The 25982-nt window shown below is 42.5% G+C and overlaps 2 protein-coding genes across 3 annotated transcripts; one reads left to right on the top strand and one right to left on the bottom strand.

The window, feature by feature from the left end:
• Window positions 1–222: 222 nt before the first annotated feature.
• dnm3a (dynamin 3a) lies at window positions 223–22645 on the top strand. Of its 2 annotated transcripts, XM_088426650.1 has the most exons (22): window positions 223–457; window positions 889–1169; window positions 2502–2575; window positions 3129–3278; window positions 3346–3549; window positions 4474–4572; window positions 5168–5328; window positions 5402–5544; window positions 6638–6773; window positions 7378–7445; window positions 7519–7657; window positions 7718–7804; window positions 7914–7984; window positions 8051–8111; window positions 9178–9204; window positions 10614–10718; window positions 14818–14927; window positions 18977–19088; window positions 20226–20387; window positions 21234–21442; window positions 21517–21630; window positions 22388–22645. In XM_088426650.1, exons 2-22 carry the CDS (start codon window positions 1033–1035, stop codon window positions 22419–22421), a joined length of 2403 nt encoding a protein of 800 aa, XP_088282776.1. In that variant the 5' UTR covers window positions 223–457; window positions 889–1032; the 3' UTR covers window positions 22422–22645. The 2 variants fall into 2 exon arrangements, with proteins under 2 accessions (XP_088282776.1, XP_088282777.1); XM_088426651.1 differs by lacking the exon at window positions 9178–9204.
• A 126-nt stretch (window positions 22646–22771) lies between these two features.
• On the bottom strand, window positions 22772–25771 carry pigc (phosphatidylinositol glycan anchor biosynthesis, class C). The gene is made up of 3 exons (XM_088426659.1): window positions 25628–25771; window positions 24661–24892; window positions 22772–24488 (listed from the first exon to the last, which is right to left on the bottom strand). The coding sequence occupies exons 1-3, from the start codon at window positions 25681–25683 to the stop codon at window positions 23832–23834; spliced, it is 945 nt and encodes a 314-aa protein (XP_088282785.1). The 5' UTR covers window positions 25684–25771; the 3' UTR covers window positions 22772–23831.
• Window positions 25772–25982: the final 211 nt, after the last annotated feature.

Raw genomic sequence — 25982 nt, 5'->3', positions numbered from 1 at the left:
ATCACAAAGTAAAACAGCAGCGTATTTTATGTAATCTAAATGTGTCACTCTGCATTATTTCACCCTTAATTTTAGCACCAGGGATTCCATTTCACTCCCCTCGGGGTGCACTCCTTTCCCTTACACACGCCTCACTACCTTGGAATGAGGAAGCGTTATTTACAATGGAAGAGGAATTGCTCCCCACATTTTTAATTCATCTGTGTAGTCTATTTTGGAGGAATAACCGGAGTTTCATTTGTATTACAAAGTATAACGCGTTGAGTACATGATTGTTTTTCTTTTTACAAATTAAGTTGTCTGACACGCATGCGCAGACCGTTCGCGCCCGTTAGCTGTCAAAAAGTTGGGAGTGTTTTTTTTTCCCCTTTCCTCCCCACAGCTCCTGTCTCCACTTTCAACTTAACCGTGGAGCTCACTCGGTATCGGGGCTAACTTCCTAAATGTCTACACGGAGGTAAGGAGAAGCGAAACCGTGTGAAAAGCCCGCGTCAACAAAATGAACCTGGTGTGTAAATAACGGTTGTTCGCCCAAAATCTGGACGTAGCTAGCTTTCGTCTACTAACAAGTTAGCAAACACGCCCCTAATTTGAGCCCTTTAAAATAACTTTGGTTGCCCTCTATAACTTGTATAAATGTAAGTTCACTCGTCGTAAGTTTGTCAAGAAAATTGAGTGCAGTATTTGGTTGCGACGTTGCTAGGGGCAACGGCAAGATGGGTCACCGCGTGTCATTGAACGTAACACTGGGAGACTCTTGAACTCATCAAGTGACGACACTAGCATCGTGTATTCTTCATGTGCCACTGGGTGTTCATGTCTTTTATCTTTGTTTTCTTACGGTGTGTAAAGTGTGGTTTTTGAGTTTCTCTTTATCACTTTTTTCAGCACCAGCTTATTGTTGACACGCCGCGGGGTAGCCCTCTTAAAAGTTGAGGGGGAGTTCAGGGGGGCGTTCCGGGACTCGGAAATTCCGACTTCATAGCAGCGCTACCACCTCTTCCTGCACCACCGCCATCGTGCCCGTGCAGCATGATCTCCATGATCAATCGCCTCCAGGATGCTCTGGGCAACGTGGGACTGAGCTACAGCCTCCTTCTGCCGCAGATTGCCGTGGTGGGTGGGCAGAGCTCCGGGAAAAGCTCGGTGCTGGAGAACTTTGTGGGCAGGTAAGTTCTTTTGAGACTGTGCAAGCACACTCAAAGTGAATTAAGGTACGTCTCAAAAATGTGAGATTTAAGACATTTGATGACAAACTAACACTATAAAGTACTTGGTTGACATTTTACATAGGTAGGCACACGTGCTCACTTCTAAATAAAAATTGTTTAACATTTTTTTTGCCTCAAAAAAATAATGCAACCACTAACTCCTATACCACCTTAATTCCCACAATTGGATGTGATCCGAAGCCTTCAGCACCACTGAACCCCTCATCCTCAAATCGCCCGAAGTTCCAGTAAATGATCACTGAGCGAGTTTAAAAAATTAAAACAATAACAAATCACCAATGTGATCAGAAGCTGAACCAATATATCTATCGAAAGAACTTGTTAATATCTTGTTTTTTTTCTATTTCCTCAAGATGAGGCCATCACAGCCCATAAATGCCCCAAATTTGCCCTATAACAACAATGCTGTAATGTTTTATTTTGTGACTCCAGTGATCAACAAATTGGGAAATGACTGCTGATCACTAATTTGACTTAGAATGCAAACTGTCTATCGTTCTTATCCAGGCCATCAGATTTGTCTAAAGTCTACTGTCCATTACGCGTCTGTTGGGAAGCTTCAAAGAGGGAGTGTTTTTAATTCATTTTGGTTTTATTAAACACAGCTAAGCTTGTTTTTACACTGACAGTTGGGGCTGTTGAAGTTTGACACAAAACATTCTCTGTACTGTCAATAAAGATTGTTCCTGGAGCAAATTTTGACAATGATCCCAGTGGGTTTGTTAAAGTCGTCACAGAATGAATTGTGGTCCATAGTGGGATTAATGATCACACAGTTTTTGTGTTGCAGGATGAAAAGACCCAAAGTAAATCCCAAGTCTGATAGTACTGCTCAATGTGACAAGAGGGTTAATTTAATTCAGTCCCAAAACAGCACACTGTCTTGTGACTCAGGAGTAAGTTTCCTCAAGAATTTTTTTGCAGCTCAGTCATGAGGAGCGGACCATTTGAAATCCCTGCAGTCCGATTAGGAATTGTTTCAAAGCAATGACTGAAGTTCTTTTTGTACGCGCCTTCCTGATTGTGCATTGATATGTTTCATTTCCTTTGTTTGGCTGTGTGTTCCGACACCCCCAATGTGGGCTCTGTGCCAAAAATGTGATCAGGAGCAGGATGCGCTGAAAACAAACATCCCTAATCAAGATTTATGTGGGAAATAAGAAGGTTTTTTTTAAGGGCTCCAGACAAATATGTGTGACTGCCTTGGCGTCAGTATGAATTTCCTTCTCCTTTCAAGTGTGTGTTGTATGTTTGATTTGACTCTGACAGGGACTTCCTTCCCCGTGGCACTGGGATTGTCACTCGTAGACCTTTGGTGCTGCAGCTGCATCACTCCGAAAATGGTGAGCTAGATTATTGATGATGCAAGGCGTGCATGTTGACATTTGTATTCATCTGTGTGTGCGTAGAGCTACCACTAGATGGAGTAAGAGAAAAAATAGTCAATTTTGGCTCATTTCTGCAGGATTGGATTTATTTTTTGACAGAACATGGAGTTCTGTTTCCTGGCCAATGACACACTCCTGATTGCGCTCATAGAAACAATAAAAATATCGCTCGTGGAGGCAGCACTTAATCACAAAGTTGGAATTGAAATGTATCAATTATTGCAGAGTTGAGCATGTGGTTCATGCAGCAGCTTTGAACATTCTCACATTTCTCAGTCGGCTTTATGATTTTAGTGGTGCTCTGTGACTTGGAATGATTTTTAGTTTACAGCTGCACATTTTCAAGGGTTAATTGCTTTGATTTTCTTGACCTCTTAACATGTTTGAGACCATTAGAATTCGGAAGTGTTTCCAGACTTTTGACTTGGACTGTGCATACATTTTCTTGCAAAGGTGTTTTAAAATCTTACATTTCTGTAATTGTTGTATTGTATCTTTGTCACTGTAGAGTATGGGGAATTTTTGCACAGCAGGGGGAAGAAATTCTCTGATTTCGATGCGATCCGCCAAGAAATCCTGGCAGAAACCCGCAGGCTCACAGGAAACAACAAAGGCATCTCTCCCATCCCAATTAACCTCCGCATTTTCTCTCCCAATGGTAATCTCACCTCACGCTTTCATCGTCACCCATCGGCTCCAAACACGCTAACATCTGTCGTGCGCAGTGCTCAACCTGACCCTCGTGGACTTGCCTGGCATCACCAAGGTTCCCGTGGGCGACCAGCCACCAGACATTGAGTACCAGGTGCGAGACATGATCATGCAGTACATCTGCAAGGAGAACTGCCTCATCCTGGCCGTCACACCTGCCAACATGGACCTGGCCAACTCTGATGCGCTCAAATTGGCCAAAGATGTTGACCCGCAGGGTGAGTTGCTGAGCCTGATGACTTATTACTGCAGTGCAAATGTTAGGTAGTCATCTACATGTTTTAAAGAACAACATATTTTACATTTTTTGAGTCTACGACTAATATATCAAAATACTGCGAGTATCAAGGAATGGCTGCTTACTTTTTCACTCTCTGTATTGACCTTGGTTGAAATCAGCCTGTTTTGATGGGGCGGTCCTATCTCAGTGAGTAATTTCAACTCATTCACTGCCGCAGTTAAAGTAGATATTTGTCATCTATAGTCGTCAACAGTTGTGAATGAGTTAACGTAATTCCCCAAATATGACACCCTTTTTTTTCCCCCCAAAATTAAGGTAAAATGTGTGAGTGTGTCCTATAAACGATAACTTAAAGATAAACTGTATATATATTTTTTATTCAACACCATTCAAGAAAGATTGATTCATTTGCCAGATGTTGAGTTTTGATGCACAGATGTGTATTTTTATATCTGCCGTATCCGTAATAATTATCGTAATGCAACAAGCAAGAGGGCAGATGTCAATTGGCTGTTAGCAGCCGGTGCATGCTGCAGCTAACAGCAGCTCATGTTAGCAGAGGTTGTTACAGGATTATTTTCAATAAAAGAAGCGAGCAGACTGAACCAATGTCCGAGTCCATCATGTAAAAGTTTTGACGTCTCCAGCTGAAAGAATTAAGAGTGGCAAGTAAATATTTAATTACTTACTTATTTATATACTTATTTACTTTATTTATTTGGTTGTATAAATTAACACTTGACGGCGGGGAAGATAAGATACTCCAGGCCCAATTATTTGTATTACAAGCCATCAAAAGTAAATTTTCCGTCATATGTTCCTTTTAAACTCTTAATTGGTAATGTGTAATATATCCGGCATGTATAATTGATTTTTTACCCCCCTGCCCACTCTACTGTAGGTCAGCGCACGATAGGCGTAATCACCATGCTGGACCTTATGGATAAAGGAACGGATGCTCGGGAAATACTAGAAAATAGATTGCTTCCACTGAAAAGAGGTGAGTCACTGTGTGTGTCTGAGATGAGATAAGGATTTACAGTCAAGCAATACCAGGTGTGGCGCCGCTACATACCTCTTCCAAAAACACTTTAATGCATTATCCCCTGAAAAGCCCCTGAAGACAGCAGCACTGAGCTGCAGCTTTAGTCATGGTGCCTCATGTTGTAACATCTACAGTGGAATGCGCACAGAGTGGAGGATTCCGACTTTTCTGGGAAAAAAATAAACACGCTTCAAAAGTCGAATGAAATTTGGTAGTTGAAACCATCACATCACCGGAGATATCAGCACTTTTCTTTAGCAGTAGATTATCAGTTGGTTTCACCAAAACACTGGTTTCTGACTGAAAATAGCTAATGGGAAATTTGCTAAGCAATTCAGTGACTTCCTTTGCAAAATATACAAACAAACTAGGCTGAGAAAGCTTTTCACATCAAAATACTTAAGTAATGGTTTTTATTCTCTTTCAAGCTATGAAGCTAAGAAGGGCAATGAGTGATACTGTGACTCACCGCACGAGTGTGCCTTTTAATAATGCTCAAATATAGCTCAATTGTAGCAGCCTACAATAAAGTTTTTTTTCCTCCCACTAGGTTATATAGGGCTCGTGAACCGCAGTCAAAAGGACATTGACGGGAAAACGGATATTAAGACAGCCTTGCAAGCGGAGAAGAAGTTCCTCCTGTCCCACCCAGCTTACAGGCACATGTGCGACAGAATGGGCACGCCGTACTTACAGAAGTCTCTGAACCAGGTCAGACGGGCAGAAGAGTACAAAATGTCACACTGTACCAGTTGTTACTCACAGTTTGCTCATTTGTTTGCAGCAATTGACAAATCACATCCAGGACAGTCTGCCTGCACTCTGCAGCTACCTTCAGTGCCAACTTGTGTCCATCGGTAAAGAAGTTGACACGTACAAACTGTATAATCCAGATGACCCCATGTGCAGGACCAAGACCCTCATCAGGTGAGTCACAGAAGGGTTTGCGGTAAACCACCTGCTCACCCTTAAAAATTGTTGTCTTAGTCATAATTAAAGCTGAGAATATGGAAAAAATCTGGTTACTTTAGCTTAAAAAATAAATGGCTTTCAGATGCTTGAGCTTTTTAATGGCCGCTCAGCAGGGCAAAATCTTAACAGATTTTGATAGGTCTAACCTCCCTTTGCAACCTCATCTTTAATACACAAATTTGTTTGTCTGTTGAAATGTGTTTTGTATAATACATTTCCACCACTGTTTTATGCATGCCACATGTCGAAATGAGTCTGTAGCCCGTTTTGTGTGTGACATCTACGTGGTTTGTGGCTTACATGCAATAGTACACAGGTGTCAAACTCGAGGCAACGAGATCTGATCGACCAGATCTATTCAACCGCCTCATTTGATGTGGCCTTCAAAGGCAAATTATGTTTGCCAATTAATGTTTTTTGCCGAAATGCCATTGCAAATTGTCTTAACTTTTTAAAGACAATTTTGTTACCATTTACTTTTTTAAAAATAAAATAATAAACATTTTTTATGTGCCTTTTGTTTATAAAAAGGTATTCAGCAATTTGTTGTGTTGCTTGCGTTGGGCATTTTGCAGGTTTTTTTTTCTCCTCCTCACCCAAAAGTTACACTATTGTTCAGTCCAAAACCACATGTATGTGGGTGTTTTTTTCTCTTCTTCAAAAATTATTGAGAAATTTCAAGTGCTGAAAATAGCTCCCTAACTTTCATAATGCTTTGCTGAAGGTGGAAAAACTTGACGTTTTTGGGTTTTGTGAAGATATAAGAATTCAGCCTTACACCTGTGATACGCAATAATACGATGTTGGCATACACATACCATTAACTACTGATAAAAGGCTAAAGCCTTGCAAACTTTCATATTTGAATTTGGCTCCCTCGTATTTCAATCGGCATATTTTATGACACCAAGGACTACTTTCCTATTTAGCCACAGCTCTGGTACACTTGTGTGGGATTATAGAAAGAGGACCAAAACTGTGGATAGCTAGGGTTTCACTGTAATGTTTTTTTTTTTACTTGGGTAGCTTCCCGTCATTTCTTTTTCAGACTAGTGCAGCAACTGGGCAGCGAATTTGAGAAGTTGATAGAGGGCTCGGCTGACGAAGTAAACACCGTACACCTGTCGGGAGGCGCGAGAATCAACCAGATCTTCCACGAGCGCTTCCCCTATCTACTGCACAAAGTGCGTGTGCCTTGGTTGGTGTTTTGTGGGACTCAACAAGGTTTATTGATGGCGCATAATGTGATGGACTTGAAAATTTGCAGCGCTCTGCCATTTCAGACAAAATACAGGAACCCGTACATGGACACTGATAAGAGAATGTATCCAAATCATGGGCTGAATTTTTACCATTTCTTGTGGGTGGAGCCTAGTTTTGAAGTACGATGTGCAAGGATGTCTAATTTATAATTATTTTTTTCATATCGGGCAAGGATGGTATCAAATTTATTTATCCTCATGTTGTGGATTCTCAGAAAATACAGAAAAGATAGATGCTCCCAAAAATATATATATTTTTTTCATCATTCTGGATGATTATAATTTCAATTGAAATACTGTAATTAAGGAAAGATTTATTTTATGCATTTGTTTTTTGTTTTTAGAAAAATCCCTTACAAAATGTTCAAACATCAATGAAAAACGGACAAATTATTTGGATTTATTAGCCAACCCGACCCCAAAACCTCTTTTATAATGGGACTCTCCAAAAACTTGCCAGGAAAATGAAGGTGCAAGAGTCAGTTGACCATTGTTTTCAGTTTTCACGTTACTTCTGTTTTCACAGATGAAGTGCGATGAACAGAAGCTGCGGATGGAGATCGCCTATGCCATCAGGAACATCCACGGCGTCAGGTTGTTTCATCTTTTGCTTTTAATGCTAACGGAGTTCTGTTGTTAGGCAACATTTTTTGTGGTTTACTTGCAGGACCGGCCTTTTCACTCCGGATATGGCTTTTCAGGCCATTGTAAAGAAGCAGATCTCCAAACTAAAAATTCCATGTTTTGGATTTGTCGACATGGTCTGCAAGGAATTGCTCTCCACCGTGCATGAATGCTTTAATAAGGTATGGTTTTACGTCGGTGGCGTCGTGCGCCTTAACTCAAGTGACTTCTCCTCCCCAAAGCTTAGTTCTTTTCCTAAACTGCGGGAAGAAACGGAGAGGCTCGTCACCGCAGAAATCCGAGAACAAGAGAGCATATGCCGAGATCAGGTCAGTCACGCACATTCGGACCAGTGCATTTGTTTTTCATTACCGAATCGTTTGACGTTCGCGGGTTGTGTTTTTCTTCAGTGTCGCTTAAGTTTCTTGTTGTCCTCAGATTTCTCTGCTCATCGACATGCAGCTCGCGTACATTAATACCAAACATGAAGATTTTATCGGCTTTGCTCAGTGAGTAAACCTTGGAAAAGTGCTTTCATACAAGATTTTTTAAAAATATTTTTTTGTCTCTATCAGGGCTCCGCCTCTGTTGCAGCGCACTGACAGCAAGATTGTTGCAGGCAGTGGAGTGCAACAGGTGAGAAATCATGTTTGACTGGCAGCTCGAATGACATCCATTTCCTCCCTGTCAACGCAAAAGTTACGTTCCAGACCAATACTGAGAGAAAAACGTCAGAACTCTGGTGGCTCACATCCAAAATCCTATTTCACTATGGTGAAAATTCATATTGTTCATGATTATTTAATGACATATAACTATTTTTTTTAGTGCACCCATGATAGGTGAAACGCTGCAATACAAAGACCATTAAACCTTTTTTTTTTTTGCAAATATTTAGCATTTTGACTAACTGGTGTTTTTTTTTTAATCTAACGGCCGATAATAGTTTGTTTTTAAACTGTGTTAACATTAGGAAAGTATTTATTTAACTTTCCAGTTAACTTTGAAAGAGAAAACACTTTGCACCCGTTTGCCTTTTTTCCAATTAAAACAAACTAAATTTTAACATCCGATACTTGCTTACTTTTTTAAGTTTTTGTTTAACTTTGGGACCCTGGGAAGTTTTTGTGAAATGCATGTTGCCTGAAATTTCTTTAGCATTGCTTGTCAAGGTATTTGAGCACCAAATAAAAAATATGCAAGCATAAAATATGTAAAATTTAGGATTGGAAAACAGTTGTTTTATAATTAAAGCTTGACAGAGAGCATGTGGACAGGTGAATTTAATCTCATTTATAAACACACGACACATGTTTTTCAGTCTACTTTTTTCGTCTGACATTTATATGAAGAAATCTGAAACCTGAGTGAACCACCATGTACATGTTGTAAGGGATTACTGTAAAATGCCAGTTTAGTGCAAAACATGTTGACAGGCATTCTGCGATCTAATGCATCATAATGTGCCGCCATAGCTGCATATTCATGTCAGATGATGATGATTTGTTCTTGGCTGTCCACCCGCTGTGTTCAAACCAAGGGACCCTTTGGCAGAATTAAACTGTCACAGGCATCTTTCATGACGCTGTCACCTTTCGTTAGTAGTTGAATTATTAGTATGACTGGCCAAATTCTTGATCAGAGCCAGCGACATTTGGATTCCATCTTCACTCCTTTTGTTTTTTTTTCTCCCCATCTCCAGGGTGTGGCCCCTCCCTCGAGTCTAATAGTAGGATACCAATTTCTTTAAGCCTCTGCTGGACATATGTGTGCACAGGATTCTGGGTCGGCATGATGGTTGCAACCGTGCACACTGACAAAAAGGCCTTGTGCCGCTTCATTAATTGTGTGTTTTTGTCATCTGGTCTATGTGCGCTACTAATGTTGACTTTCTTCAACACTAGTTTCCTATTCTTTATTCCTTGTATTCATCACAAGAGTTTCTCTCAGTCTCCTCCTGCGTTTTCTTACCTTCCGAGGGACGCTGCTTTTTATGTTTAGTGCTGCAATCTCCTGGGAAGTTTCTGATCGCCTCGGTGACCTTCTGTTTAACTTTATCTCCTATCAAGTTTCACAACTTTTGCTCTTACAGTATTCACTAGTTGGATTCTTCTTTAGCACATCATAATCCAGGGGTCCTTGCAATACAAACCCAGGGCTATTTGGACAAACAGATATTTACATGGAGCCCAAATCAGCACTGTTGTTGGCTTACCAATCAACACTAAATCCATTTGTATCAGAGTACTTTTCCCAAAAAAATAAAAACGTCAGTCCAACAAATAAAAAAAAAAATACAGCTTTCAAGTAGGCAGTGAGTAATAGCAGATCTTTGAATTAATTGATTGATAATAATTACATTAATCGATTATGAACAAATGAATTCTGCTTGAGTTTGAAATACGCAAATCCATTTTTATGTACGTCTTGTCTAGCACGCACCAGATGTTAACATTCCATTACTATCCCGTTAGTAGCTAGACGCAAACACTGTATACCCGTGCCATATCATACAAAGACAGCATAGTTACTATTATTGTGTTTGTTTGTTTTTTTAATATTTTTAATATATATTTTCTGGGGTGTACCCAAATTATTGAGAGTTTTGTTTCACAAAGCGCAAGAGATAAATGTACCAAGAGGGTACTAAGTGGGCCCATGTGAAGAAATCCTGGTCCCCAATAAAGGCAGCGTGTACCGGCCCATATAAAGCACATAATGTAGTAAATGCGGTGCACTGTATCTACACCACATGTTGTCTAAAGCGCTTTACCAAGCAGTCATTTTCACTTTTCATGCATTAATACAACAGGTTGAGCCACACAATGCATTCTGAACAGAGAAAATAATCTTGTTCATGGGGGAATAGGTATGAAGGCAATGAAAATTTCTGTATCATTGATGCCAATTGAAAGGAATTGGGAGGAAATAAGTTCAAGGTTAAAGTGCTCTGGACTCTGGAAAAGAAAAACATCAAAATATATCTGATGGAACTACTTAATAATTTGAGAGAAATACATACTGTCGCCTTTCATTTTGTAATTGAGGACCCCTGGTTAATCGAAACCTCTTCTCGAAGTAGTAGTTCCACACTCAAGTTTTCGACGTCTAAATTCTTAACTTTTGGTCTCTGTGCAGATCATAAGAAAAGGATGGCTCAGCATCAACAACGTGGGCATCATCGCCAAGGACTACTGGTTCATCCTCACCACTGAGAGCTTGTCCTGGTTCAAAGACAATGAGGTGAGCGCTTCAAAGTTTTGACGACCAAAAGAAAAACACAAAAGTACATTTGAGAGTCACAGTGGCTTTATTTGGAGAAGTCAGCTTGAAATACAGGTGCAACAGGATGTTGAGAGAAGTATCGGAGTGGGGAATCGCGGTTTTCGGCAACAGGATTTGAACCGTAGCGGGCGCTCCTGGTGTCAGTGGGGCTGCCATCTGTCTGCCTGTCTGTGCCTGCTGTACAGGAGCAGAAGGTCTGCACAGCAAGTGTAGACAGGCAGACACACCACAACAGTCTGGTCAGCGGCTGATGTCATAGGGGAGATGAGCAGGAAGTGAAGTCATATGTGGTGGTGGGGGTCATTGAACCCCGAAAAAAAACTGACAGATGCAGTACATTGGAAAAATGTGGTCTAAATTGCATACATTTGCAAAATAAAAAGGATCACTGACCCAAGTGTTACTTCTTGGATCTGTCACTGAGCCCTCCGCCCAAATTGGTCTCACCCCCCATTCACTCTTCCCTTCGCTCCCCCTCTTCTTCCTCCTCTGGGATTTCAGGCATTTGGAACAGCTCACTTTGACACAGCTGGAGTTGCCCCAATCCAAACAAAGACCAGCAAACACACACACATACACACACAGCACAGACTTGTATATACAGTATACAGTACACACGCAGAGCTTGACATAAACACACCGGCATGAAAATGGCGTAGAAAAATATACACTCAAGACGCACATATGGTCACATCACGGAACGGCAAGTTCCCAGACACAGCAGCCCCGGGCACACTTATTTTACACACACAACCACAATGTTTTCCTCACTTTGCAATGATCACACAAGCTATTATGGCATCCCTCGGAAGGCTTTAAGTGTGTGACGCTAGAATGCGTTTTTTCAGTCATCCACGCTATTGCACAAATCAACACTATGATATGCTATTCCCAAATGTGTGCGCGCGAGCCAAGCGTCTGCTTCCTCTCTTGCAGTTCCTACTCTCACATTCCCGCCCACACAACGTCCACAGACATTTTTCCTCCACTCGCCGCCTTTTTTCTTTCTTTCACCCCCCCCTTTTTTTTTTATGTCTCCCCCCTCTTTCTCTCTGTGGTTGGCAGTCTCCCTGGGACTATGCACATTCCTGGCTGGAAAATTTGAAGCTTTGTCCAAACACCAGCTTCCAAGATCTTCTTGCCCAGAGAAATCCCACATGGCCATCCGCCCTATGCAACTCTCACTCACAAACACCCACTTTTCCACCTCTCCATCTCTTGAGTTGTAACAGGCCCCGCATGTTCCACGCCTTTTTTCCTGGATTACAAACGTGCAATCTTGTATCTGAGTGCCGCGAGCAGATAGGCATTCCTTCACCCCTGTCTCAGCCGTCCCGTGGGCCTCCTGAGGATAAACAGACAGCTAACTAATGCACACACTTGATCTACACGCCTCCCTCTGCGTCTGTGTGTGTATGGCCTGTTCCACATCCATTAGACGCTGCTTCAGACACAGCAGCCCTGATGTATGACACCTCGCCAGATCAAGTCTGCAAGCACAAGCGCTCTTTCTGTAGCCATGCACAAACACTAAAAACTGGTCTATCGTGGAATTTGCAGGAACGGTAAAACGACAGCCAATAAAAACACTTTTTCTGCAGACGCAACAGAATGTACTTTGTAAAGTTGGCGTGAGTATATGAAAAAAAAAAAAAAAAAAAAAAACGCCCGCCGAAGCCTTTCCGTGCACAGTCTAACCAATGTGCAGACTACTGTACACCACCAAAATCCTGAACAGGTAGTCTGAACACTGGGATGACGGAGCAGGAGCCTTCATGTGCATTGTCAATGCGGCCTCTTTCCGCGCTGCCAAAAGTTTCCGTCCATCTTATCCCGTCTCCCGACCGTCATTCACTCCTCAGGGTTTTTCTCCTTTTTCTGGGATGTTCGCGTAGCCGGCGACGTCCCCGGGATAGTATCCAGTTCTCGACGTGGCACTTTGACTCATTGGGAGTCCTGCCTGTTAAGTTCAGGAAGGCAAAAGGAAATAGAGAGGAGAGAGAGTTAGGGAGGAAGCCGGCGGCCATATATGGCTTGACGGGGATCAACTTTGGGAATGGTCGGTACTCTCTCCCCGCTTGTCCAGCTCTTCAGCGCTCCTCAAAGCCTTTTCCGCATCTCCTCCCGCAAAATTAACCTCTCTCTATCCTTCCTCTTCCTCATCTCGACTTTCTGCCTCTGGAGCACCCTATACTCCATCCAGTCTCCTCCCCCCTCCCGTCTAAAACGATCCCAGATGTTGCTGTAACAGCGCCAATCGCTTTCTGTCATTTTTTTTCTCTCCCTCGGCCTCTGTTACAGGAAGTGGGCCCCTTTTGGGGGGAAAAAAAAGGAAAGAGTCGATGGAGGAAGAGAGTCGTAGGGTTCAGGGGAGCACTGGGAGGAAGAGGGAAATCCAAAATGTTCTACCAGTGCACCTTTGATCAGAAAAAAAATGCAGGTGCATGCACACCTGCATTGTAATTGACCACATTAAAGGCGGCGCAATTCAAGGAAGCATTTTCTAGCACGTTAGTCACACGTCCTCCCAAGTCCCATCCAAGACTACCTCATCAACAGCTGTACCTTCTACCACAGCGGCCTTTTGGAAGCCCCCTCTTAAATGTTAAGGGGGGTGGGCTTCACTCTTGGAGAAATGTTGTGCATTGGAGCCCGAATCTCCGTAATGGCTTTCACATGTGGAACCAGCGTCTTAGTTTTTTTTCTATCATTCTCGGAAGCTGCCAGCTTGAGCTGTTGGGTTCCTTGCCTTCCACGTCGTCTGCTTCTTCGCACTTCTCTGAACGTTCCTCCGTTGCTAGCCTTTTTCACACAGAGATCCCATACAACTGTAGCATCAGCTGTAACAGAAGCTCAGATGTTTTACATAGAAGTAGGCAAGGCACAATATCGCTGCAAAAGGGATGTGGAGAAATTAGGACCCGATTGATAGGAATTTTTTCTTGATTCGCTATTTTCAGATTTTTCGGGTGGGAGCCTTGTCTTTTTTATTTTTGCGCAGGCCAAAGCAGTCTAAAATCTTCATGAACCCCACCTGTTTCATTTGTCCACTTTTTCAGACACTTATTTTTGAACTTTATTTATTTTTTTACTCATTGGAGCTGCTAGACTAATTCCTTGTTGCTCACGTTTGGACATCCTGGCCTTTCCAATGATGTCTCATGTTTGAGTGGGAGTACAATTAACCTTGCTGTTGATAGCCCAGCTTAAACACATTCGCTGCTAGTCCAGTTAAAATGGATCTCTGACTTCAATATCTGTCATTGGAACCCAGTAAAAACGGATGTTTTACATCTATGATCATCACTGCAGCTGAATGAGTTAAGACGCACACATAGTGCTAACTTATAAATGAACTGGGTTGTATGTATGTATATATATATATATATATATAATTACCCAGAATAGTCATTGGGTCAACGACTGGCAAAAAGCTGCATATAATTGGAGCCCTGGAAATGCCATGAAAAATGGACCTCACAAGAAAAAAATATAAGAAAACAGATTAAAAAAAATGGAAGAAAACAATGCAGAAAAAGGTGAATCCGCAGGTGCTGAAGCATGACTGTGGGGGTCCATCGTAGTGTAGGAAAGACAGAAAATGAGTAAAAAAAAAAAAAGCAAATTAGTCAAGGGATTTCCCAGTGTATGGGTGCAGCCACAAGCTGCCCATCCTACCTCTAAAAAAAAAACAAAAAAGCAAGTTTTGGTTTGCTGAAACCACAATCAATTACTTTTATGAAATGTTAAAATACTGAAAAGTAATGATTATGGCGATAGGAGGATTATGCCCTACAGCGACCGTATGATTTGTATCAGCATCAGCCTCGCACACCTCTGCACAAGCTCCTCCCCGATTCGGTTGGACGGCATTTCTTTAGACACAGCCTGAAAAATGTTTAGTTGCAGACATGTGACTGCACTTAGCCCACGAGTGCAAAAAAAAAACCCACCTGTGTCGTATTTTACTGTGCATACCACTGTCAAGTTTTATCTGACCATTTTTGCTTGTGTGTGTGTTTTTCTGTTTTTTTTTGCTCCTGTTTCTTTCATGCAGGAGACAGAGAAGAGGTACATGCTCCCTCTGGACAACCTCAAGGTCCGAGATGTAGAACGGGGCTTCATGTCCAGCAAGTTCGCTTTCGCCCTCTTCAATTCAGAATCAAGGTCCGTGCGCATCTAACGCGTGTGTGTTTGTCCGCGGCCTTTTGACAAGTGCGCGCAAGGGGAGGAAACGGGAAGATACTTTTGCCCTTCCTGTGACCTTGTCTGTTCTGCCCAGAGGATATTCAGTTGGTACGGCAATGGCGTTGGGTGTGGTTTTATTGTCTCCATGTATACGCTACTCTTAATATGTTGCCTTCAAGTATGTGAAACAGATGGAGAGAACATTGAGGAGTTCTGAGGAGAACGAGCGTAATCGGAGCTGATAGGACCAGCACATATGTGCTGCGTTTATTATACCGCTGTATTCTCGCGCGCACAACCTGCGCTCATTCGCAAGCGTGTGGAGCGCAGCATACCCACGGCAGGCTCATTAAGCAACTAATCAAAGCCAGGGCGCTTGGATCAAGCCATGAGGCGGCTCTCGTTTGGAAAGAATTGCTCGACTCACCGCAAAGAAAGAGAAGAACGAGAAAACGGGTTTGAGGGGAGGACGAAAGCATATCAGCGCCATCGGCCAGGAATGTGTCAAAATCTGTCCTCTGCCTCCAACCCCCCCCCCCCCTTCCCCCCCACTCCACTCCCCAACCAACACCAACATCTCCCCTTTCCTCCTTTTCCTGTTCTGCTGCTTTTTTCGTATTTGCACTCATCTAAAAAAATGTCTTGAAATCGAAAGCAGCCGCGTTCAGAGCAGGAATTCCTTTGCAGAAGATCCAGTTGGTCTAGTTACCTCAGGTCCTGATTGGAGATCGACAGTAGACACTTTTCCAACATTAGTATATCAGAACAGTTCATACGAAGAAGGCTATGGACCCATGCTCGAAATGGAAGAGGATTTTGGCTTAGGAAAATGGCGTCGTTTAAGAAAAGTCTGAAAATTGGAAAAATGGGACCCTGGCGCTAGTTTCACGAGCTGACGAATTTGGGTGAATATGCTTTACATAACAGGACAGAAATAAAACCTCAGGGGCCCATACCAGAAATGAATATCGCCATTTTGATTTGAAGCAGCCATTTTGGAGGCGTTTCTTGTAAAATTAGAGAAGAAAAGACATGTTTCACAGTCACCCATTGAAACCAGTTTGGATGGGTATTTCCATTATAACAGTATCCACAAACATGTCTCAAGAGCCCGTGCCCGGAATTTCTCATAAATTGAGGTGGGAAAATAATACTAGTTTCTCCCATTAAAATAGAATTGGTTGTCTATCATAACAGGATGCACAAAAAGGACTCAAATACCCATGCACGGAATATGGACAAGAAGTCAGCCATTTTGATTCGAAGCAGCCATTTTGGATAAATTCCAGCGCTTGTACTTTGATCATTCCTTGCAAATTTATGTGGAAAATAGCAGCACTTTCACTCACTGAAACAAAATTGGATGGATATCAAAACAAGGTGCGCAAAAAAAGCCTCAAGGCCCGTGCTCCAATTGGAACAAGAGGTTGGCCAGTTTTGTTTTGAATCAGCCATTTTGGATGAATTCCAGCACTTGTACTTTGATAATTTCTCACAGATTTATGTGGAAAATAGCACTGCTTTCACCCATGGAAATGGAATTGAGAGGTTAGGGCGCACAGCAAAAGTCTCAAAGTCCCATGCCTGAAAAATGGGACAAGAAGTGGTCATTTTGGGTCACTTCCAGGGCTAGTTTGTTATTTTTGCTCATTTCTTGTAAATTTAGGTGCAACAATAGCACCGTTATCATCCGTTGGAATGAAATATGTCTGTCTTAAAAGGACGTACAAAATGTCTCACGGAGCCATGCCTGAAATAGAACAGGAATTCAGCCATTTTTTAAAAAATAAAACTGCTTGTTTTGGCAAATTTCACGCCTTTCACTTTGACCAGCTCGTTATGCGAGAATGAGCCCCAATCGAAAGCAGGTATCATCAAATGGTGACAAAGTCTCACGATCTTTTAGGATTCTCATTAAGATAAAGAAAAAAAAAATGAGCCAGTCTATCATAACAGGATGTATAAAAATCAAAGTCTGAATGACCCATGATGACCGCACAGGAAGTTGGCCATTTTGGTTTGAAGCAGCCATTTTGGGCATCGACCATACTTTCCCTCCGTCTCACCCCGATCAAAAGCAAGCATACAAAACAGATGGAGCGTGGCATCAAAGTTTGATGATTTTGAAGCCTCGCCATGAGCCCGTCCGTCGCTTGATTTCCGTTTGGAATTGCACGCCGAACGACGCGGGCTGTACTGTACGTGGCCGGCACGCAGGAGCTTCTTCGGCCACGTTGTAGAGTAATAGCGTTCTCGTACTGTCATTGTTGGCTTGCTGCCCTGACTGCTCGCCACCACACCCTGAGTTATTAGCCTCACCCAGTGCAACTCTGGACTATTTGTTGATCTCCTTTCTCTCCCTCGCGCGCTCCATTATACTCAGCATAGAAGTTGTGTCTCACACACTCACGGATTTCACATATTTGAGGTTGTGAGGCGGGAACAGCGAGAGGAGGGAAGAAACAACCGAGCGATTAAAGAAAAATGTCTTACAGATGGGACGCAGATTGCCGTCTTTTTTTTTTTTTTTTTTTTTTTTCTGGTTGAGTGGATTGTGCAGCCAAAGCACATCTGATGTGGAAGCGAGGACATAAAATGCAAACAAAAGGGGAGAGCGTACGAGTACAGTAGATGAGTTATAGCAGCTGAACATGAGATTTTGGATCCCCGCCAGTTTGAGTATGGTGTCGTTCAAAATCAACAGGACTCCTACGACAATGCTGCGATTGTCCCCCAAAGATTGGAATAGTAGTAAAAAAGCACTGCGGTCACAGTGGACACAGGCCAAACTTCGTGGAGTCCTGGCACTTTGCTGGGATTGTAAATTATGACTTTAGAGTTCACTAATTATATTCTAATTACATAAATATCTGTGGGATAGACGAAGGGGGTGAGGTTAGGGGGCGTGTCTGGAAATGGTTACATTTGCTTTGTAAAAATACCTCCTTATAACAATACCAAATATCATCACAATATGGGCTTTGAGGGTGTTTTAAGGTTTTCAACTTAAACATAAAGGTGCGTGTAATTATTTTGGGCCCGACCGATGTGGAGTAGGCCGATGCAGATTTTTGGCAGCAAAAAAATTGACAAATTAATCATCTGATTCAATTTAAAAATTATAATAAATGAGCATTTTTTTCCTCCCAATGCATTGCAGTAGGTGTCAATTATATACAGATTTTCTGTATTCATGGGCCGTCCTGGTTCCCATTCACTCCCAAATCGCAGAGGTCAAAGGTAAATTGTGTAAGAAAAATAATTCAGTTGTCAGAATACATGGCGCAATAAATGAAGGTATAAGGACATTCCTTTTGTCATGTTTTTGTGTTACTTATAGTTGAAAAGCTATCATATTTAACACATTCATGCTATATATGTGTTGCACGATTCCTAATATATTTTTAAACAAACTATGACTAGGTCGTGAAAGTAGTGACATCCCAGTCAATTCTTTGCGCAAGTTCTTCGCATTGCACACCTAATCATTGAGTCAGAACTGAATAAGCTTCTCTACAAATGTAACCATCTGTTTTAGGATACAATGTTATTGTACAGATTTATGAGTAATGAAGATTTACACTGGCGTTACTTGTATACTACTGCTTTAAATGGTCACAGTACATAAAGGTCAAAAGTTCAAATTGACCGTTAATTGGCTGTTATTTTTGGCTGATGTTTGAATGGCTGTAATTGGCCAACGAATCAGTCGGGCCCTAAAGAAATGTATAGTAGCTTTGCGCTAATGTCCGTTTAGCTTATATCATTATTATTAGCTTATTATATCATTTACGTAAGCTTTGTGAAAAATATCTACTGTTGAAACTTCTGAAGTTGATAAGCAGCACAGTGTCAACTGAACTGTAGCAAAAATGTGGCAACATTTTTTTTTATATTGTAGTTAAATATAATTTGCTTCATATGAAAGGTTGATTCATTTTCCGTTGAATTCTATTGGAACTTTTGAGGTGCTGTGTTTTTCTTTTGCGTTTTTATTTGATTTTCCAAAGTGTTTGATTTACTTGAAGGAACGTGTACAAGGACCACAAGTTTCTGGAGCTAGCCTGCAACTCTCATGAGGAGCTGAACATCTGGAAGTCCTCTCTGCTCCGGGCTGGCGTCTACCCAGAGGAGGTCACGGTGAGTACCCTGACCCCTTTGTAGAACCCCGTCGTGAACCCCCCCAAATCCATCCTACCTGCTTTCGCCACGCTTGTTGCCCCCGTGTTTGATTTTCAAAATTTTCAGGTGGCATGCGTCACTTGTAGATGGAGTAAAAGTTTTTTTGTTTTTTTTTAATCAAAATGTGAATGTAAAAATGACAAATTTTGATCATAAAATAGTAATTCATATTTTAATATTGTACTTATGTGAATATCATTTTTTTAAATATGTGAAATACTGAATGTTTATTAGTTACAAGACATAAAAATATTTTGTTGTATAACTGAATAGAAAACGCTTTTTTCAATGTTATATTTTTACCCAATTTTCACAATGTAGATTTTTACATAGTTTAACAATCATTTAGATTTAAATTGATGAAATTTCAGGAATAAAGTGAAAAATATTTGATGGAATATGACCAGCTCATCTACCTTATTTGTAAGCAATGTCAGATTTTTTTTTTTAACATTTACACTCATTGATTTATGAATTATATTTAAATCAATTTTGACATATAAACTGACATTAATCTTCATTGTCCCCATGTGTAACCAACGATGAAAATTATCTTATTTGTAAATACGATTTTTATTTTTTAATTAACCAGCTGTTTAACTAGATTGGTTAACAGATTTTCAGGAATAAACTGACAAATGATTACACCAAATATAGCCAGTTCCTCTACCATATGAGTAGACGTGACCAAAAAAAAAGACTAAATATGCAACTTTCTGTAAAAGCACGCGGGCCACCGCTTGGCCAGTCCCGCTGTAACCCCTTTTCACCCCCCTCTTCTCATGCGCGAGGCCCTCCCACCCCTCGCATCTTGCTCCGTCGTTGGCTCCTCGACGCAACATTCTTGGCCACTGATGTCATTTGCAATGCGTGTGTGTTCCAGTCTGGTTCTAATCAGCAGATCCCCTCTTTTCACCTCTTTTTTTTTTTTTTTTTTCCATTTTCTTACCCACTCCCCCATGCCCCCCCCCCCCCTTTCACTTTGCTTTTTCTGTTCAAGCTAATGGGGTTTCACTCCTCCCTGTGCACTTTTACGCATGTTTTGTGGGGAAAAAAGTGAAAGCGCACACAAATATCTTTTTGCATGTTGCCCAGGTGGACGCGCATGGTAACTGGCCGGCCGACACCTTCACAGACCCGCAGTTGGAGCGCCAGGTGGAGACCATCCGCAACCTGGTGGATTCCTACATGGGCATCATTCATAAGACCGTCAAAGACTTGATGCCCAAGGCCATCATGCACCTGATGATCAACAGTGTATGCTAAACACTATTTTGCAAACTTTCCTGAGGAATTTGCATAGCTGTAGAAGCTTCATTGAGAAAGGCCATAGCTAATAGAAAAAAAAATGCTGAGGCGCCAAATGATGGCATTTATAAGCAAAATGAAATCCTTTTTTGATGAGTGTCAGGGGCGGAGCCATCACTCTGTGGCCACCCTGTTGGGGGAAATTTTTGGTCTTCTGCTCTTTTTACGTGGATGCAGTATTTTTATAATTCATTGATATGTGACAGTTAGATACAATAACTGTAGATAAATGTAGATTCAGATTTACCGAGTAAAATACAACTAGATGAGGTCATTTCTGAAAAAATGGCGTGTGAAAACTGAATGAAAGTAATGAAAGCATGCAGAATGCTTTGGCATTATGTTGAATGATATCAAATAATGTGGAATCATGTGCAGAGATGAAAAAAAATGGATCGATTGGAATAGCCCCCAAAAATGTAGAAATGAAAAGAGATTAAAAATGTCCTGGCATTAATCTTTGGCGAGCTTTCACTCACCATGGCGGGGATTGGTCCCTATCCCCACTTATTACAAGTTTACGCTGGTGATAGTTTGGCGGTGGAATAGATTTATATTTCCTTCGGGGCGAATCGTTTCAAATTCCGCACAATTGTGAGGTTGACCAGTGTACCGGAATGGATTGTTTTCGGTCTTGGAGGTTCCACTCCATTGAATTATTTTCCATTATCTCAAAAGAGAAAACTTGTATTCCATATCCTAATCTTGCAAAATGCCATAAAGCCGGGTGAAATATCAGCTGACAACATGTAGCGTGTTTGACTTGTCGCATCTGTTTATAATCCTTCTGGCAAGGTGAAAGAGTTCATTAGCTCGGAGCTGCTGGCCCAGCTCTACGCTCTGGGAGACTGCTCGGCGCTGATGCATGAGTCACCCGAGCGGCGGCATCATCGGGAGCAAGTGCTCGGCAAGCACGCCGCCCTGCAGGCCGCGCTCGACATCATCGGTGAGATCTCCGCATCCTCCGGATACGCCGCCCTCTCGGATTCTTCGCGGCACTCCAGGTAGGCACCGAGCGCTCCCCCGCATGGGAAGGTCTACCGAAACCCGGGTATCACGACTTCTCCGCCAAACGCAGCACCACGCTCCCTAAAAAGGCGGCGACCGGCGGCAAGTCTCGAACCCGCGCCCGCGCCCCGCCCGCGCCCGTCCACGCCAACCAGCGGCTTCCCGGCCCGGCCTGTGTGCCCAGGTAGAAGCTGCGCGGTTCGGCCTCGCGGCTGCACGGTTATTTGAGCTGGGCGGGGGTTCGCCGCGCAATGTGTTTCTCATATTGGCGGGCAGAGTGCACCCCTCTCTGCGTGCTTTCTAGCCCGGCCAGAGACAACAAGCCCCCCCCCCCCCCCCCCCCCCCCCATTTTTTCTGCTTGCATGTTTTATTGCCGTCCCAGTTTTCCCTCATGCAACGGCCATTATTTTTCTTCCCTCCCTCCCTGTGACTTCTTTGTCTCGTACATTTCTTCACCCGGGTTCCTCCCCACTTCTTGGCCCGTCTTTCCCCTTCTTCCCTGCATCATTTCCTCTGTGCGCTCCAAGGTTCCTTAGGTTCTTTCCCACTTGTGGTCCACCTCTTTTCCCATCCTACCGTACGTATCTAGCCGCCTCTCCCCCCATTGCTAGAGGTGGCATGAACCTACTAACCTCACTTAAGCCCAGTTTATATATATATATATATATATATATATATATATATATATATAATTTCCCATGATCTAATATCTATTAATAATCAAAGCTTTCTCCTCCTCACGTCCTCCTTGCCATCAAGAACTCTGCTTGCCTGGCAAGTACTGATACCTTGCAAAAAAACCAAAAAAGTTGATGCATGCTACTCCCTCTTGAGCTGCAAATTTTTTGGGAGGCGGGGGTCGCCGCTGCTATTTATACCTCACGGCTTCTGTTGAATTTTACTAGACATAACTAACAGTGGTCTGATCTTTTCCTCCCAGGAGGCCTGCTCCGGCAGCCCCAAACGCCAAATAAGAGGACCCTCCACCCCCCTCTCTCCCTTTGCCGCCATCCAGCTGTGCTATGTGTGATTCTGCCCGAGCACCGCCATCTGCACGCTTACGCAAGTCATGAGTCTGTTTTGTACACAATTCCTCAAGTGCCTCAACTTTGTGTATATTATACTATTTTATAAACGGAAGGAAAATCCACATTATTTTTTAACATTTTTTTTAATAAAGAGCAATTTTATTTTTCAATTGCCTTTCTCTTCAATTTTGAAAATCTAAATATGTGCCTTACAATTGACTCGCAACCAACGCCAGGTAAACACCGCTCCTAATAGCTAAATGGGTGGATGACTTTTTTCATAAAAACAATCACAAAACATTTAAAATCATACTTTATTCTCAGAAATCTTTATTAGTACAAATGCTTTTTATAACAAGATTTCATGATACAGGTGGCGACCCAGCACCAATTCCTACCTGTAGTCAATCACAAACCTACAGTAAACCAGTTCTAATCATAATTATAATATTTGTATAAAAACACTTGTAGGTCATCAATACAAAACAACCCAGAGAAAAACCCGTAAGAAACGTGGTAATTGAGTGTCATCTTGAGGAAAGAAAGTGCTGCCCTCTAGAGGGCAAAAACTTAAAGCGGCAGGCGGTAAATGTTACTGAGATTAAGCTACAGAATGATTTATTTTCATGTACTGCAGGCGTGTAATCAAATATATTAAGGATCATTATAACTGAAAATTATTCACGTCATTGTTTCAGCCTTGTTTCACACTTCAATTTCATTTTAACATTAAAACACTATGTAATGATATCATATAAAATCTCATTCCTTTTTTTAACCACAGTTGTATTGATAATCTAGTAACCCATTTCTCGATAGCTTTCAGTCAGCAGTATGGGTAGTTATTACCCTTTGTTAACTCAACAATCTTGACCCAACGGGTTGGGATCCCTTTTGGACCTAGTGCAGGTTTTGTTGTGTTACAGGCGTCGGGTTACTTTCAACCTTGTACTTAAGAGAGTTTGTGCTCTTGTGTGAAGGGTTTCAAGGGGGAAAAAAATAAAATAAAAAAGCAACATGACAAAATGGTGGGAGTAAAGTGCTGTGAATACTTTGTAGATGCACCCTATTAAATAAATGCATAATATCAACATTTCACAGAAACCTTAACTATTGAGGTCAACATTTGAAATATTAAAGATAGCAGCGTTAACTCTGAAAACATGTTTCCTGCAAGTAAATACATTCTTCAGTATTAATGTTAGAGATCTGGGGGAAAATATTGTATTGTTAGTAATGGCCCATTTATCATTGCTTCAGCTTATATTATTTTTGTAAAAGCGGCTATTTTTATTGAGGGGAATCTCACGTACCTAATGAAGTGTCCAGCCTGTATCTGCTTCCCCCAGGCATTTTTCATTGGAGGAAGCGACTGAGGTCCTCACGTATCTCCGCCTCATCCCAAGGCCCGTGGATGTTGTCCTTGTGCCTCTGCAGCCGGACCAGCAGCCAGGGACACAGCAGGATCACGCTGATCAGGGCCAGCGCCAGGATGACCGCCCCGCCGGGCCAGCGTGACGCCAATCCACCCACGCCGGCCACACACACTCCCGCGCACACCGCGGCGAAATGGCACGGGGCGACCTTCTTCACCCGCCTCAGCAGACAGGGCCACAGAGCGAAGACCATCAAGGCGCAGCTGAGCATGGTGAAGGTATGGAGGGCGCCCGGGAGGCGGGAGGCCAGACACACAGACGCGAACAGGGCCGCGTTGAGGGACAGGCTGCCCGGCGGCGAGGGCTGGGCGTAAGGGAAGGATACCAGGTGTGCCAGCAGCATGACGGCCGACATGGCGTACACCGTGTCTGTGCTTACGGACTCTGTGAGCGTTTTTAGCACGGGCGAGAAGCCAAAGATGAAGGACAGGAAAATAGTGGCGCTCTGTAAGTCGTCTAAACGGGTCCGAGGTTGGCAAACGGGTTCCGCCTGAGATGCGAGAGCTTGGTACAGGCGGTAGCCCAGTAAGGAGCTTGCCAGGCTGATGACCAGGAGTGTCTCTGGGGACAGGAGGCCCTTAAAAAGAAAATAGAAGGATGGACGAGTCATCTAGGGAGGGACCTTGACCAGAAAAGGCTTTAGTGAAATATAGGGCCTGACCGGTGTGGATTTTTGAGGCCAGACTTTTTTTTTTTAATTAGTGGTAAAGGGTGCTCAATCAGAATGCTCAAAATTGACTATCAGTTACCTGCTCCATGTAGAGCCAGAGGGTGATGAAAATGGCCACGCAGGAAAGCTGCTGTCCTACCAGTCCCGCCTCACGAACGACGGCCCAGTAGCGGTACTGGCGGAGGCCCTCGTTCGTGCGCAGCTCTTCCAGGAAGCGCCGGTCCACATAGTTGTCTGGGTACGGCTGACGCTCCCACAGAACCTTTCTCCAGGCCACGTTCGCACCCGGGCGGTCATCTGGTCCCATGGCCCTGATCCAAGGTTATTTAAGTTCACGAAAACAAGCGAAATAACTACAAATATTTTTTTTTAAATAATTTATTAAATAAAATGATGGAAAACGTGGAAACATTTAATGTTTACAAAATAAAATAATGAAAAATCAATTTTTATATTTGCCAATTGATTTAATTCGTTGGTGTTGACTAAGATTGCAACAAAGAGGAAAGCCGGTTTAAAAAAAAACTTTTAAAGCTGGCTAATCTTTAACTAGTACAAGTACAACTGGCTCCAACAATAACTGGCTCCCGATTCCAGCTGTGGGTCGTTTGTTTACATGTTTTCTGATTCCTGACTGCAGATTCGTCACAAGCAACATGGAAATTGTTTCACTGTTTCGCGTATTTATTTATGAACAGGGCAGTTTCCACGTTGCTTGTGACGAATCTGCACTCAGAAAACTAAAAGCGGCCACATCTGGAATCGGGAGCCGGTTTAATCTGAGAGCCAGTTGAACTGTTACACCGAATCTAGTTTGTGCATCTTATCACTTAACTGTTGACGATGTGAGGTGGACAAACCTGCTCCTCTCACTCTGAAACGTCACTAAAAGCGATTTCAAGTTGTAAACGCACAGTCGTCGTACCGATGCCAGTTTTCAGTTTTACCGAACAACCCCACTAAATGTGTAGTATTCGTAGACGACAGGACAGTTTACTGATACTTCGATAAAAGCCATAAAAGGTGTACTGTTTGTTTCTTCTTACCTCAAGCATAATTTCCAGTGCTCGATATGACTCTCTCTCCAGTTGGGTCCCGGCATCCTATGCTTAAAAATGAATTTGGTTCATCTGCGACTGAACGCTTAAGCGGAGAGGATTTTGTTTATCGGAAGTGACTTGTCCATCGCCCGGAAGTGGAAACGCGTACGTCAGAGTGTTTCGAATTTATACATCCGTAAGCGACTTTTTAACGTGCGGGTGGAACTAAATGTTCGATCTGTCCACGGTCTAAATACTTTTATTTACTTGTTAAACTATTTCCTTGGCGGTCTAAAAATGCACTGCCTTGAGTCTCGTATTCGTTATTTTTTAAGGACTTTTTTGAACGTAGAAAATTCCA

This window comes from Hippichthys cyanospilos, chromosome 10 (assembly GCF_059441005.1).
Source record: "Hippichthys cyanospilos isolate Australia breed blue-spotted pipefish chromosome 10, RoL_Hcya_1.0, whole genome shotgun sequence".
NCBI lineage: Eukaryota > Metazoa > Chordata > Actinopteri > Syngnathiformes > Syngnathidae > Hippichthys > Hippichthys cyanospilos.
The sequence above is the reverse complement of the archived record's forward strand: the minus strand, read 5'-3'. Positions and strand labels throughout refer to the sequence as shown.

Bases quoted from the DNA above. Each gene is read 5' to 3' on its own strand.
- dnm3a (XM_088426650.1), top strand. From the start codon at position 1,033: ATGATCTCCATGATCAATCGCCTCCAGGATGCTCTGGGCAACGTGGGA. The intron at 5,329-5,401 runs GTCAGACGGGCA...ATTTGTTTGCAG, and splicing joins TACAGAAGTCTCTGAACCAG to CAATTGACAAATCACATCCA. The intron at 21,631-22,387 runs GTAGAAGCTGCG...TTTTCCTCCCAG, and splicing joins GGCCCGGCCTGTGTGCCCAG to GAGGCCTGCTCCGGCAGCCC.
- pigc (XM_088426659.1), bottom strand. From the start codon at position 25,683: ATGCCGGGACCCAACTGGAGAGAGAGTCATATCGAGCACTGGAAATTA. The intron at 24,893-25,627 runs GTAAGAAGAAAC...ACCTTGGATCAG, and splicing joins CACTGGAAATTATGCTTGAG to GGCCATGGGACCAGATGACC. The intron at 24,489-24,660 runs GTAACTGATAGT...TTTCTTTTTAAG, and splicing joins TCTGGCTCTACATGGAGCAG to GGCCTCCTGTCCCCAGAGAC.